Here is a 14,531-nt window from a genome sequence, read left to right as displayed (position 1 = left end):
ATCGCACATAAAGTACTGCTTAATCAATCTGGAGCAGTTGTAGACGGGGAATATTTTTATGTTTCTTGGTTCGATTATTTTGCTCTTCAACATTTCCAGCAGTATCAGTAATGAATAGCAGGATTATCTCCTCATTTGTGTGAAACCTTTTTTTGCTTTAGTATTACCAAGGACATATCCCATGATGCTTTTAAATTTTCTTGTTCCCAGATTTAGAAAAAAACATTTTTAAAACCATGTTCTATTCTGTGACGTCAATTAATGACCTGTGGAAAAAAACTGCAGGTTTCTGGCATGTTCTTTGTGATGTGTTTGGTTAACGCCCATAAATCTTCTCTGGTGCGACTCTCTCAAAAGCCAATATAATGTTACAAATACCATGATTCAGGGGAGGGAGAGAGATCAGTAAACATAAAATTAAATACCCAGATAGTTTAAAGTGTGACTTTTAGTTAAGTCACATTCTTCCTTTTATTTTCTGTCTTCAGGAAGTTTCCACTAACTTGTCATTCCCAGAGGTGGTCATAGGACAGGGATTTTTTTGTTGTGATTCTGGGGGGAGGTTACCTCTACTGACAGGAAGATAGTAGATTCACTGGCATCAAAGAGCAGTGTGGCTGTGAAAGTGCAATGCATTAGGAGTTAAGGAAGCTTCCTGCCTAGTTTGTGTGGGTAGGTAATTATTTGTATTTTTTTATACCATGAGGTAGTAGGGACCAAGGGAGAAAGAACAATTAGAAAGAAAGAAAATAACTGGGTGGGTATTTTGCACAAATTAGGATAGGTTCTGAATGTTAAGCTAATGGAGTGAGCAAGTATATAGTCTTGAGCTGAGTGGCTGCTCATAGCTGAACTCCAGTAACTGCTCACTTTCTTGCCTGGGCCTCTTTGATCTACTCATAGTCCAAACAGATAGGCAGCAAAACCGGACTGCGGTGTGACCGATGTGACCATTATAATCAATGTCCCATTCGAGTTGGAAATGACAGATTAGCCTGTCTAGTCCTGTTCTCTCAACCTTGCTAAGGTTGCATAGTTTTTGGATAACACGGTTAGTATTTCTATCACTTCTGACTTTTTGAGGGCTGAGAAATTGGGTTATAAAATGAGAGGGCAATAACATGAACTGTGAAGAGAGTTTGTGGGACAGATAGCCTGATGAGCGAACTGCCAGCCTTGCTGAGTTTTGCTGCTGTTTTGTGGCAGTGCTTTGCAGTGGGGTAGGACTTTACTCAGTGTTAGCAGAGGTGGGAGGACTTCATGGGTTTAAGTGAGAACACTGATGATTTTAGTCTCTAATAATTAAATACAAATGTATTTCAGAATCCTGATCTTGTTACAAGAAAATTATTTAGAAGCTCTTGAGTCTTATTTTGTAAGATCATCTTATTTTCATCAGATAACTTGTTTAAAAGAACATTAAATTGGTTTATTAGTTGTAATGCTGTAAATCAGTGCATTCACCAATTTATATTTTTAAAAATCCTACTTATTTCATAAAAATGCAGATATGAGCAAAATATTCAAAACACTTAAAAATGTGTGACGTATTATTAAAGAGGTGCTAAGATTCCATTGAATGTTGCATTCAAAACAGGAGATGAAAACACTTCTATGTGTTATGAAGAATTAAATATAAACTACACTGTCAGACTGCAAACTTCTCCCTTAAAGCTAACCACTTAGACTACATTTGGACATGTGTAATTTTGGGGCCTGTAAGGAAAAAACTGCCATTCTTCATAATACGAATCTTCTTTTTGAGCATTTGTGTTATTTTTGCCATGCTATGAAGCTATGAAAAAAAGTAGTTTTATGAAATGGTAGTGTCTGCAGGTTCATCTTTTTTAACCTACTTACACATCCATGTTTTGAGTATTACTTTTAGGCAGAGATGAAGTTGTGTGGTACTCCTAGTATTTATTTCCACCCTTCTTAACAAATTTGGTTTTCATGCAATTTTAATTATGTGGATTGTTCAAGCATAATAAACACTCATTGTTATGCTTCTTGGAGTATCGCACAGCATCCCAAAAACACAGGAGTTGATGCTTAGTTTTCAGGTGGCCAGCTGAAACCTGGAGTTCAGCTGGTACTGCCTGACAGGTATTCTTATCTTGGCCTCTCTTTTCATGTTCTTATTTCCATGGGAGTTTAAAGGATTATTAAAAAAAGCTATTAGATTATTATTAGATTATTTTCTGTTAATGATTTTAAATATTCTTCTGTATGCTATTTCTATATACATTGGTCTAGACAACTAATTACAAACTTAAGTCAGCTTTTAGTTTAGTTTTAGCTGAAAATTCTGATCTGTGAACAGTCTGAGGAAGCAATTAAGTTCAGAAGGATTGGAGTCTTTTGTCAGTGAGTATTGTCATGACCTGTCACAATATCTACCCACAAAAGACTGCAGTCCTTCAAAGAGGCTTTTAAATGCTGTGATTGTGGTCCAGGTGGTGAGGGACATGCTGTTGTGCACACAAAACAAAACCAGTTTCCGTCACAGAATGTATAATCTCTTGTAAAACAGGGGAATAGAGATGAATTCAGGCCTAGAGGGAAGCAGAGGAAACAGCGAGGCAGCATTGGTCAGAACAGTGAGCTGGCCTTAATCTAAACTTTATTTATTTGTTATCTAAAGTTTACTGTGAGATCTTTTAGTGAGAGAGATCTGGCTCTGTTACAGGTACAGAGCTTCTCTCTTATCTAAGGTGCGTGGAAAAGAGCTTGGAAGGCCTTGTTTGAAATGATGACCACTGCTGTCCATTTATCAGCCTTGTTTGTGAATCGGCACAGAGAGGTGATGCATAGGAGCGGGAGCAGTTTATGAGGAGCTGTGAAAGAGGAGGCAGGTGCTTGAGGCTTGATACAATGGTAGAGTTGAGGGAAAAAACCACAGATAAGCACTTCACTCACTGCTCACTCCCTGTCTTGGAACACCAAACAAGTAAGGAAATAGTGGTTATTTGGTTATCACTGCAGTGTTTTTTAAGGAGGGATAAAGGAGTCTTTCAGTGATGTAGTCAAACCAACTAGGTAGGAAAGTGAACTCTCATAGCAACAGCTGTAGCTAGGAACGCAAACGAAGATCATTGTTAGATGTAAAGAAACTTCCATCAGAAACTGCCTTAAGTCATAGGAGAGAGTAATTGGAAGTGGAAGAGAGCACAAGATGCATCATTAATATGAAAATATGATCATTATTTTGATTATTTTGATTATGATCATAATTTTTTTAATTATGCACCTGACTTATGATGTAGAGCTCCACAAATCATGCTGGAGACAAAAGAAACTAGTGGGTTCTGGAGACAGAGAGCTTAAAGAGGTATTCTGTTTCTAAGCCAAAGGAATCTTAAAGTTTGGTGATATAAAACATGGGAATATAACAAGAGCAGCAATGCTCTAAAGTGAAAATGGAGGCATTTTGTTTGATGGATAGCTCACAGATTATGTGAAACTAAAGAACATCAAGGTTTCATTTCAGTTCATGGCTTTGCCTTCGTTACCTAGGAATAATCATTTTTGAAAAGGTAGATTACTTTTTCGGACACGATGCAAAATCCCATTGCCATAGATTACAGCTGTTACATTTTTCAAGTCTTGCCTGTCTTCGTAGGTCTTAATTCTGCTTGCAGTGACTTACTGGCACAGTATCTGTGGTGTTGTGTGTTTGTGTGTTAAAAGCTAATCCTTATCAAACTTGGAGTGTTTTCTAATATGCGCCAATTCTGTTCCTTAGACAGATAAAAGTCAAAGTAATCACTTTCAACATTTGTTCCAAATACTGAAGCTCATGGGTTATGACTGGGCAGAAAGGTATGTATTTACGGATCTTAATTATATACCTTTTTTCTTTGGGTTGTTTTTTTTTTTAAAAAGAATGAGTAATATGTACATTGGAATTTTAGTGGAGTGCTCTTTTGAAGAGACTCTCCTGATTGCATCCGCCTGCCACCGCGCTGTAGCACATCATGTGGGCATTTTGGATGAAACTAAGCTACAAGATGTGCTGCTGGTGTGCAACTAATGAACTCCAGAGTCCAAGCAGACATTTGGCCTGTAGGACCCAACTAATGCTAGTCCAATAAGGAGGAAAAAATAAGAAAAACAAAACCCTCGGAATTGTGTGCAGTATGGGCCTCAGGTCCTCGGCACCAACCTTTTCACTCTATATGTCTGCTCCTGCTGGTCTGCCTTATTTGTGAAGGGAGGCATCGCCATGTGTTCAGGATGTGAAAAACAGCCCTGTCTCTTATTTAACAGGTCTTTCATAACTGCTTGATGTAAAAATGGGAAAAAGGGAAACAATCTTTCGGAGACTATGGCATAGCTTCTGGGATATTGTGTGATCACATATTAAACGATTACTTCTTGAAGTATGATATTTTAGCAGAGAGTTGAATCTGAGTTTGAATCATGCTTCAGGCTTGAAATGTCTATTGCAGGGAAATGTATCCCCACTGTTACTCACTGTAATTACCAATCTTGTTAGTAGTCTGAGCAAAGGTCAATAATGGATCTGCAGACTAAATCATATTCCTCTCTGACAGACTGCATGTCTTTTGTGGTTAAATATAGGATTTTAGCCTTCAGGAATATTAGTCTGCCTCCTTTCACAGTGCTTAAAGTTGCACTAAAATTACCTTAGGTTATGGATCCAGAATAATGCTTGGGATTATTGTGAGCAGAAGCAATGAATGTTTTATTATTGGCAATGATTAATTACACTTTTAGTTTAATGTGGCCACAATAGAATTATTATGACTCCCTTTCTAATGTTATTAACAGATCTGTGTTGCCACAGTAATTTGATCTGTCTACATCCTGCCTCTCCTCAATTTATTGCAATTTATTGCATTGAGTGCTCTGTACTAAAGCTAGTAGCAAGAGAGGTTCCCAAGAGCACGCAAATGACCAGGTTATCATAATTCTGATCATAATTTTCCCATTATATAATAAGTATGGAGCTTTGGTTGCTGAAATGAGAGTTACTGATGATATCACCAAGCTTCCCACGTTGGAGCGCTATTTATTCAGCTGTTATTGCTGTTTCCTGGTAAGAATCCAGCTCTGAACAAACACTGCAAACATTTCTCTTGATTAAAATGTAATTTTAGGTCCTGCTGCTTTTCAACACAGGTGCCAGCATGTGTCTTTTGGTCTAGTTCAAGGGATGAAGACTCGGAGAGGAGAAGTAATTTTTCTGGAAGATGTTTTAAATGAAGTTCGCTCAAGGATGTTACAAAACATGGCTTCCGCAAAAAGTTAGCTATTTCAGGTCTTATTAATTTCTTTTGATGTTCTGTGTTGATCAAAAACGTGTTGTCTTTTCTACCCTTCACTTTTCACTGCATTAGACTAATCATAGTGATATGCCCTGATCTGTGCACCTTTTGTATCTCCCATAATATAAAGGGTTAAAATAATCCTTTGCAACTCTGTGAACTTCCCTGAACTACAGATTTGCAAATTTTAACATTCAGTGAAATTATTTCATTGTGCTTTTGCACTGGGAAGGAAGTACCTGCTTTTTTCTGGAGGGACAAACTAGTCAATAGTGGGGTTGGGGCTGGAGTTTAGGGAACAGTCAGATTTCATCCAAAGTATTTGTAGCTCTGACAGTTTTCTCTGGCAAGATTGACTGTAGCTTGTCTGCAGCTACTGCCTTGTCATCCTCCCAGCCTCATGACTGTTTCCAGAGTCCCCAGGAGGTCACTGCTCTGCAGCAGAATCTGCTGAAGAAGATGTTTGCCTGCACCTCGGGCTGTGGCTCTAGAGCTTTTTCCTCTTGACGCGGTGAAGACTCAAGCAGTTCCCAGTGAAATGCTGCCCCCTCTTGTGCTTTCTGGAGTTAGGTGCTGAACTGAATCAATGAACTGATCAGGTTAAGTAGTGTGCATCTTCCTTGCTCTGCCTCCTCACCTTTTTTAATCCAGATAATTTTGCTTGTAGAGTGGACAAGGAGAAAGGGGGGCAGGCAGAATGATAGAAGGGTGACCCTTGATTCAAACCAGTTTTACGGCAGAGAGGAATGGAGCTTAGAGCTTCAGTTTAAAGGTCAGTATCACAGCTGAGTGCAAAGCAAACTTATTTTTATGCTGGTCTGCACTGACATGGCAGAGGTACGGACCCATGTTCCATTGCACAAGCAGTAGGCAGAAGAACAGCTAAAAGAAGTAATGTGTTCAGATGTCACTGCAGCATTCCCCAGAGCTTATCCGTTAGATCCTAAATCCTACCTGTGCTTGTAGAAATTTTCCCCCTTATATTTGAATTCCTGCCATACTTCCCCATTCTTAAATTAGAAATCTTAAATCCCTGACTTATAGCAATGTCTTCAATGTTTGAAAAGTGTTTGGATACGCAGTGGAAGATATCACGAACTTGTGTGTGGCATCAAAATGCCTCACTGTCATTGAAAAGATTTTGGGAGCTGGGTATCTAACAGCCAATGCTAGCTTTAAAAATCATGCCTGTGTGGAGCTGGAGCTGGTTAGTTAAATACCTTTGTATAAACTCTTTCTTTGCTGTTAACTCTACACAGTTCTGCTATTTAAGTTTCCATTATTGGCATCCTTTTTCTTTCTACTCATCTCAATGAATCCTGCAGTCCACGTAAATCCTCTCTATAATGCCTGTTATTTCCTTTGGCGCTTTACTTTCTCTTAGATAGCTTTGTCTGTGTCTCATCAAGCATCTAAACAAATGCCTGAATTCTGAGACAGTTGTTCTGTTTTGAAACAAATCTCAGTTGTGAAATGTAATAATGTAATCTAAACATACTTGTCTTTGTGAATGAATAGCCAGTCTGAGACCTCTTGGGGCTATGAACTATCCCCACACTTTTCAAGCTTAATCCTTTCTGAATTTTGTAAATAGCAAAGGTATGAGTAGTGCAAACTACTCAAAGTTGTCTCAGTTGGTTTTGCTGACCTGACAACGAAGAAATAGCAAAGCAAAAGACAGAAATCTAAGTGTACTAAAACTGTACTGCAAAACTGTTTCAGCTTAAGTGGTGCCTTAAGAGAACGTCTGAATTCTCCATATTCTGCTGTTAGTGGGAAATCAGCTGGGACAGGGAATTGTAAGCTGAACTCTGCAAATTTAATAGATTACATATGCCACAATAAAAACATGTACTTGGCCCTTGCTAAAGTGGAACAGATTTGCCTTGGAAGAGACTATGATAAGAATCCTCCTTTTTCTCCAGTAGAGACAAACAGGAAGAGGAGACCCTGGTAGAGCGCACTGTGATCTGAGTTTAAAAATAGAAAGTGTTATGTATGTCAAAAGTATCACCTTTTTACTATGCAAGGTTGTGGGTCCAAACACAAGTAATTGATTTCCCAGAAGATCCAGCATCTAAAGTGCTGTTATGTAGGCAAGTTTACTGTACTTCTGGTGAACTGGAGCACCAGCTTGGCCCTGTGAACTTCCCTGTGAGACAGGGAATGAAACAGGTCCTTCGGTGAATTTCTGTACACAACAGCATGCTGCTTATCTGCTGAAGAATATCATTTGAATTGTGAAAAAGCTGGAAGTAGCTTTGCAGACATGTCCCTGCAGCTGTTGTGAGGACATTCTCTCTCAGACTCTTCCAGATTACTTTCATTTTGTAATGATAGACTTAAGTTCAGTCTAGTTAGAGGAGCTTTGGAGAGGTTCTTGTTATGTCTACCCAGGGGGAAGGGCAAATTGTGCCTGACTAATCTAGTGGCCTTCTGTGATGGAGTGACTGCATCAGTGGACAAGTGAAGAGCTATAGATGTCATCTAAGTGGACTTCTGTAAGACCTTTGATACGGTCCCCCACAACATTCTTACCTCTAAATCGGAGAGATACTGATTTAGCGGATGGACTGTTAGATGGATAAGGAATTGGCTGGATGGACATGTCCAAAGAGTTATATGTCAGTGGTTCAGTGTCCAAGGTGGAAACCAGTAGCAGGTGGTGTCCCTCAAGGGTCCATACTGGGACCAATACTATTTAGTATCTTCCTCAATGACATAGACAGTGGGACTGAGTGCACCCTCAGGAAGTTTGCAGATGACACCAAGCTGAGTGGTGCAGTTGATTCACTTGAGGAACGGGATGCCATCTGGAGGGACCTGGACAGGCTTGAGGAGTAGGCCTGTGCGAAGTTCATGAAGTTCAACAAGGCCAAGTGCAAGGTCCAGCACCTGGGTCAGGGCAATCACTGGTATCAGTACAGTTGGGGGGATGAATGGATTGAGAGCAGCCCTCCAGAGAGGGACTTGGGGGTACGGGTGGATGAAAAATTGGACATGAGCTGGCGATGTGCACTTGCAGCCCTGAAAGCCAATTGTATCCTGGGCTGCATTAAAAGAAGTGAGGCCAGCAAGTCGAGGCACGTGATTCTGCCCCTTTGCTCTGCTTTCGTGAGACCCCACCTGGAGTGCTGCATCCAGCTCTGGGGTCCCCAGTACAAGAAAGACATGGACCTGTTAGAACGGGTCCAGAGGAGGGCCACAAAAATGCTCAGAGGGCTGGAACACCTCTCCCATGAAGAAAGGCTGAGAGAGTTGGGGTTATTCAGCCTGGAGAAGAGAAGGCTCTGGGGAGATGTTGTTATCGCAGTCTTTCATTCTGTAAAGGGAGCTGCTTGACCAACCTGATCTCCTTCTATGACCAGGTGACCCGCCTAGTGGATGAGGGAAAGGCTGTGGATGTGGTCTACCTGGACTTCAGTAAGGTCTTTGACACTGTCTCCCACAGCATTCTCCTAGAGAAGCTGGTGGCTCACGGCTTCGACAGGTGTACTCTGCGCTGGGTCAAAAACTGGCTGGACGGCCAGGCCCAGAGAGTTCTGGTGAATGGAGTTAAATCCAGTTGGCGGCTGGTCACGAGCGGTGTTCCCCAGGGCTCAGTTTTGGGGCCGGTCTTGTTCAATATCTTTATCGATGATCTGGTTGAGGGGATCGAGTGCACCCTCAGGAAGTTTGCAGACGACACCAAGTTGGGCGGGAGTGTTGATCTGCTGGAGGGTAGGAGGGCTCTGCAGAGGGACCTGGACAGGCTGGATCGATGGGCCCAGGCCAACTGTATGAGGTTCAACAAGGCCAAGTGCCGGGTCCTGCACTTCCGCCACAACAACCCCATGCAGCGCTACAGGCTTGGGGAAGAGTGGCTGGAAAGCTGCCTGGTGGAAAAGGACCTGGGAGTGTTGGTCGACAGCCGGCTGAATATGAGCTGGCAGTGTGCCCAGGCGGCCAAGAAGGCCAATGGCATCCTGGCCATTGTATCAGAAACAGTGTGGCCAGCAGGAGGAGGGAAGTGATCGTGCCCCTGGACTTGGCCCTGGTGAGGCCGCACCTCGAGTACTGTGTTCAGTTTTGGGCCCCTCACTACAAGAAGGACATTGAGGTGCTGGAGCGTGTCCAGAGAAGGGCAATGAGGCTGGTGAGGGGTCTGGAGAACAAGTCTTCTGAGGAGCGGCTGAGGGAACTGGGACTGTTTAGCCTGGAGAAAAGGAGGCTGAGGGGAGACCTCATCGCTCTCTACAGCTACCTGAAAGGAGGTTGTAGCAAGGTGGGTGTTGGTCTCTTCTCCCAAGTAACTAGCGATAGGACGAGAGGAAATGGCCTCAAGTTGTGCCAGGGGAGGTTTAGATTGGACATGAGGAAAAATTTCTTTACTGAAAGAGTGGTTAAACATTGGAAGAGGCTGCCCAGGGAAGTGGTTGAGTCCCCATCCCTGGAGGTATTTAAAAGACGTGTAGATGAGGCACTTAGGGGCATGGTTTAGTGGGCATGGTGGTGTTGGGTCGATGGTTGGACTCGATGATCTTAGAGGTCTTTTCCAACCTCAATGATTCTATGATTCTATGATTATAAGAAAGATGGAAAAAGACTTACCAGGGCCTGTAGTGACAGGACAAGGGACAACATTTTTAAACTGAAAGAGAGTAGGTTTAGATTAGAAGTAAGAAATTTTTTACGGTGAGGGTGGTAAGACACTGGAACAGGCTGCCCAGAGAGGTGGTGGATGCCCCATCCATGGAAGTGTTCAAGGTCAGGTTGGACAAGGCTCTGAGCAACCTGATCTAGTTGAAGATGTCCCTGCCCATGGCAGGGGGGTTGGACTGGATGATCTTTAAAGGTCCCTTCCAACCCAAACCATTCTATGATTCTCTCAGTTCAGATTCTCTGAGTATAGTCAGTTTAGATATCTACAGTGGATGGTGTGAATACTCCTAAATGTACATCCGAATGCTCCATTAGCCGTTGGAACAGTTTTTCTTTGACTATTTATGCCTCCATATCACTTGGAGATTTTTATCAGTTTTTAAACAAAATCTGAATTGCCCTGTCATTTTCTTCCTGATCTTGGAGATTGGCTGTCTGAACTGTGAAGAGGAATTCAGTGTAGTTTATCTAGCCTGTTGTAATGAACCCTTCTTACCTTAAAATCTGCGTTACACATACTAGGGGAAGTAGGGAAAAGCCCATCTGAAACAGCTGTATCTCAACTTTTAAGAAAGATTTATATCCTGGACTTCTTGCTGTTTGCATTCTGACAATTGCCATATTGTTAGTACACAGTTTTAGAAGATGCTGTTTTATTGGCATCTCCAAGTCTGAGCAAGGGAGTTGTTATGCTACTACAGACTTAAAATTTCTTTTTCTCTGTTTCTCCTCAGCAACCAAAGAGATAGAAGACCCTATGGAGACAGCAGAGAAAGTTGGTCTTGCGGCACTAATAGTTCAGGTGAGTCTGAGCTGCCTCCCGAGGTGTTTGCATCTTCTGTGAAAAGTTAAAAATTGAGATGGAGAGCCATATCTAGGCAACATTAATTGATTGTTCCAGGACTTCCGGGGCCTCCTATCATCTGATTATCAGTTTAGCTGGGATCGAGCTCTTCAAAGTCGTGGAGATACAGGCGTGTTCTTGCAGTACACCCATGCCAGACTCCATAGGTAAGAGGAGCGTTTGTATGCAGAAGTACAGTTTGACTTGTATTTTAACCTTATTAACTTACTGCTTTGTTAAGTAGTAGTGTTAACTCCTTCCCTAAATACGACACATTCACTTTTTCAACAGAGGTGAGTTTACGATCAGAATCACTGAGACTTCCCAGAAGAGCAAGCCAATTAAAATGAAATTTCCACGTCATTTCCACAGGGCTGAGCTAACTGTCCATGTACTCTGTGTGGCTGGTGTCAGCGATGAAGAACAGTGGCCCTAGGATTAAGGAAACTGATGTAAAACCCAAAATGCCCGTGCTTGTAAAATATACTAAATCACAGAACTTAGATGTTTTTGGCTACCGCTGTAGCTAGTGGGGTTTTTTTAACATTCTGTTATTTCTCACTGTTGGTAACCAAGGTTAAAAGCAGACCCCTTCCTGTTGACTCAGGTCAAACACCTGACATGTTTAATTTTTTTTTTAAAAAGAATTTCCGAAGAGTCCAATTCGAACAGTTTTATCAATTACAGCGATCTGTCAGAGCATTTTTAATGCAGACATCAATATGTATTTTCATAAAAGCATGTAAGATACCTTCTTGGATCAGGCCCAAGGTCCGTACCAACCTGGTATTCTGTCTGAGGCAATGGTAATAGGTGATGGTATTCAGGGAGAGCAGGCAAGCCTGATCCCTTTCTGTAGTCTGTTCCTGTTGTACTCCCTTATCATCTAGGTATTGATGGTACTAGCGTACCATTACTAGGGTATTGACTACATCCATAGTGCTTTTAGCATCAGCTTCTGGACCTGTTGTCCGTGCGTATCTCTAATCCTGTTGATACTGAATGGCTAGCACAAATTTTAATGTTTTTTTTATCTCGAGTTGAAGTCAACTAGTCTGTCTCAGTGTTCCATTCAGCTTGAGCAGATGATGCCTACCCTCTTTTCTTAAAAACACAAATTACTGTTTTTCTTGTTCAGCTTTGCTAACAAGAGTTTTTCATCCAACATTTGTTTTTCATTCTTACATTTTAGTTTAGAACAGATGCATGGGAATGAGCAGCTAACTGACGTTAATGTGGCGTGCTTGCAAGAGCCAAGTGCCATCTCTGTTCTTCAGCATCTTCTCAGGTTTGTCTAATTTTCTTTCCACATACCAGTCCCCTTAAAATAAACTTCTGGATTTGCTGCCAGCCTGTTGAGCAGTCACAGACTGCATGATCATAAGAGAAAAATGGCTATTTCAGGCAATGGCTTGTCTTCTGGGTCATACTCATGGCAACAGTAGCCCTCACTTGAAATCTTCATGGACTTTAGAAGCCATATGAGGGGAAAAAGCAATATTTGGAACATACTCTCTGTACATGAGCCTCTTAATTATTTCTTGTCTTCACAAAAATATGCTAAGCTCTATATAAATATTAGCTGCAGATTTGCTTGGTCCCTCTTGTTCTGTTTTTGTCATGTGGGAAAGGGGAGAGGAAGTGCTCCTGGGTGAGGTGAAATGGGGTATGTGCATGCACGTTCAGTGGCTCAACGTGCTTCAGAGCTACTGAACATGCACGACTAATACCTGTCAATGGCAGTAGTGTTCTTCATTAATTCAGTCTTAAAGTTGAGCAGTTTCTGTTTTCATTATTTCATAGGTGTGTAATTAAAATACTGAGACAAGGGAGTTGTCCACGTTGCGCAACCTGTGATGGAGTTGGAAGTAATTGACACTTTCAGAATTCCTAGTGAGAGGTCCTATATACCGCATTACACACTGCACAGTGCCAGGGAGTTAACTCCTTTGGCCACACTAAGGCCTTCTTGAGGGCATCTGTTTAAAATTCGGACTTCCAAAAGTCATGCCAGAGTCCCAGGTGGCTCCTTTCAGCCTGCAACTGTAGGTTGCAGAGTCCTACCGTTAACTGTAATTTCCTCAAGAGGTCTACCTGCAGCTTATCGTGTGCTGCATGCTCTCTTGAGCAACAGCAAGACCAGCCAGCACTCTAAATAAGACCAGGAGTGTCTTATTTATCCAGTGCAATTGTATTTCACAGAAAACTCAGGGGTCGTTTCTTGGTTTTTATCAGATTAGTGTATAGCTGCCTGTCTTTTGTGTGAAAACTGACAGGGTTAATGTATTTCAGGTTGATTTGCAGGGATCACTGCATCCCAGACGTGTCCATTTTCAAACAGAGGTTGTTGCTCCACTGCAGGGCTCTTGTTTTTATAGAGCTTCAGGTCTGCGTATTGCAAAGGCCTTTGAGTCTGGCTAGGCACCATATGGAATCTGTATGAAACATCTCCTGGGGCCTTTACTTCCAGCACAAAGCAGTATTTAGGTTATCCATTAGACCAGGCACTCAGTGGCTAACAAACTCACATTTAAATATCCCATGATTTCAGGAGTAACAATTACTGCTCAGTGCTCCTTGTGAGTTGCCATGAGTAGATTCTTCTTGAAAAGTTTCCATGATAAACACTCCTGAGCTGTCAGAAGCCCACTTGCCGTGGCTCAGCTTCTGCTGTTTGAAAAGCTACCAAACATTTGCCCTTAAAATTAGCTGACCAGTTCTGAATACCATTAACTTTGCAGACTAATGAATAGTAGATTGAAGGTAGCATGTATATCCCTGCAGAAGTGGACTTATTTAACTGATAAAATAATCTAGCAAGTTGTCGTAGGCCAACACTGAAATGGCAGCTTCATGAAGCCACAAAGTGGGTATCAAGAGCAGGCCCCTTCATTTGATACCAACTTTGTTGCCTCGTGTAGCTTTATTAATGGCTGTTTGATGGTGCTTGTTAAATTAATAGTAATTTTTCTGTACCTGCGTCACTGTCTCTGAGGGGCCAACAGCTGCTGGTATCTAAGCTGTCCATGAGACAATGCAGAGGTTCCCCCGATTTCGTCTCTCTCACACCTGTTGCACAGTGGTATAAAGGCAGCAACCTTCCCTGTCTGAACAGTGGCCACCTGAGGCATGCTGGCTGAGATGAGCTGCTGAATGCCTGTGTAAGAGGTGTCTTTGTAGCTTACCTGCCAAGGGAATGGGGAGCACTCTCTCCCTGGTGCTATAGCTCTCAGGTGACCACCGAGCCCTCATTATCAGAGCTCACTTCCCAGTTCTCCTGCAGCTTGCCTTTAAAGGAGGAAGATCCCAGGGAAGTTCAGCTTGGGCGTGCTGATGGGGATGGGCCTGGGAGCTGAGCAAAGACCAGGAAGTCCACTCCCCACTTTGAATTTGAAATCTTTTCAGCCCCAGAGGTGTTGGTAACTTCTTGCAGGCTGTGAAAAAGAGGATGTGCACAAGTGGACAGCAGAACACATGAAGAAAAAACATGGATCTCCATGACTCTGCCTGTATTATCCAGTTTAATACTGTCTTACATAAGTTGATTTTATTCCAGGATTATGTAAACCCACTTTGTTTTTGTCTTTTCTAATGTTACAAGATTCCCTTTAGCTACTTAAAATTCTAAGCTGCATTTACTAAAGGCAACATCCTTTAAGGGACTATTTTGACTGCCTTGGTTATTTAATACATGTTTTTTGCTCCTAGGAACTTACAATTAGCGTTGAAATGTAAAACTAGACATAATGATCCAG

At 41.9% G+C, this 14,531-nt stretch overlaps 1 protein-coding gene across 3 annotated transcripts in view; it reads left to right on the top strand.

The window, feature by feature from the left end:
• RARS2 (arginyl-tRNA synthetase 2, mitochondrial) overlaps positions 1 to 14,531 on the top strand; it is a 41,510-nt gene that overhangs the window by 24,135 nt on the left and 2,844 nt on the right. For all 3 annotated transcript variants that reach the window (XM_076333196.1, XM_076333197.1, XM_076333198.1), the window contains 5 exons: positions 3,746 to 3,822; positions 5,146 to 5,270; positions 10,667 to 10,734; positions 10,834 to 10,943; positions 11,969 to 12,064. In XM_076333196.1, the coding sequence (XP_076189311.1) occupies positions 3,746 to 3,822; positions 5,146 to 5,270; positions 10,667 to 10,734; positions 10,834 to 10,943; positions 11,969 to 12,064 (476 nt within the window). The remainder of the gene's footprint in view (positions 1 to 3,745; positions 3,823 to 5,145; positions 5,271 to 10,666; positions 10,735 to 10,833; positions 10,944 to 11,968; positions 12,065 to 14,531) is intronic.

The sequence above is a fragment of the Aptenodytes patagonicus genome, chromosome 3 (assembly GCF_965638725.1).
Source record: "Aptenodytes patagonicus chromosome 3, bAptPat1.pri.cur, whole genome shotgun sequence".
Classification (NCBI taxonomy): Eukaryota; Metazoa; Chordata; class Aves; order Sphenisciformes; family Spheniscidae; genus Aptenodytes; species Aptenodytes patagonicus.
This window is presented reverse-complemented; position numbering and strand designations above follow the sequence as displayed.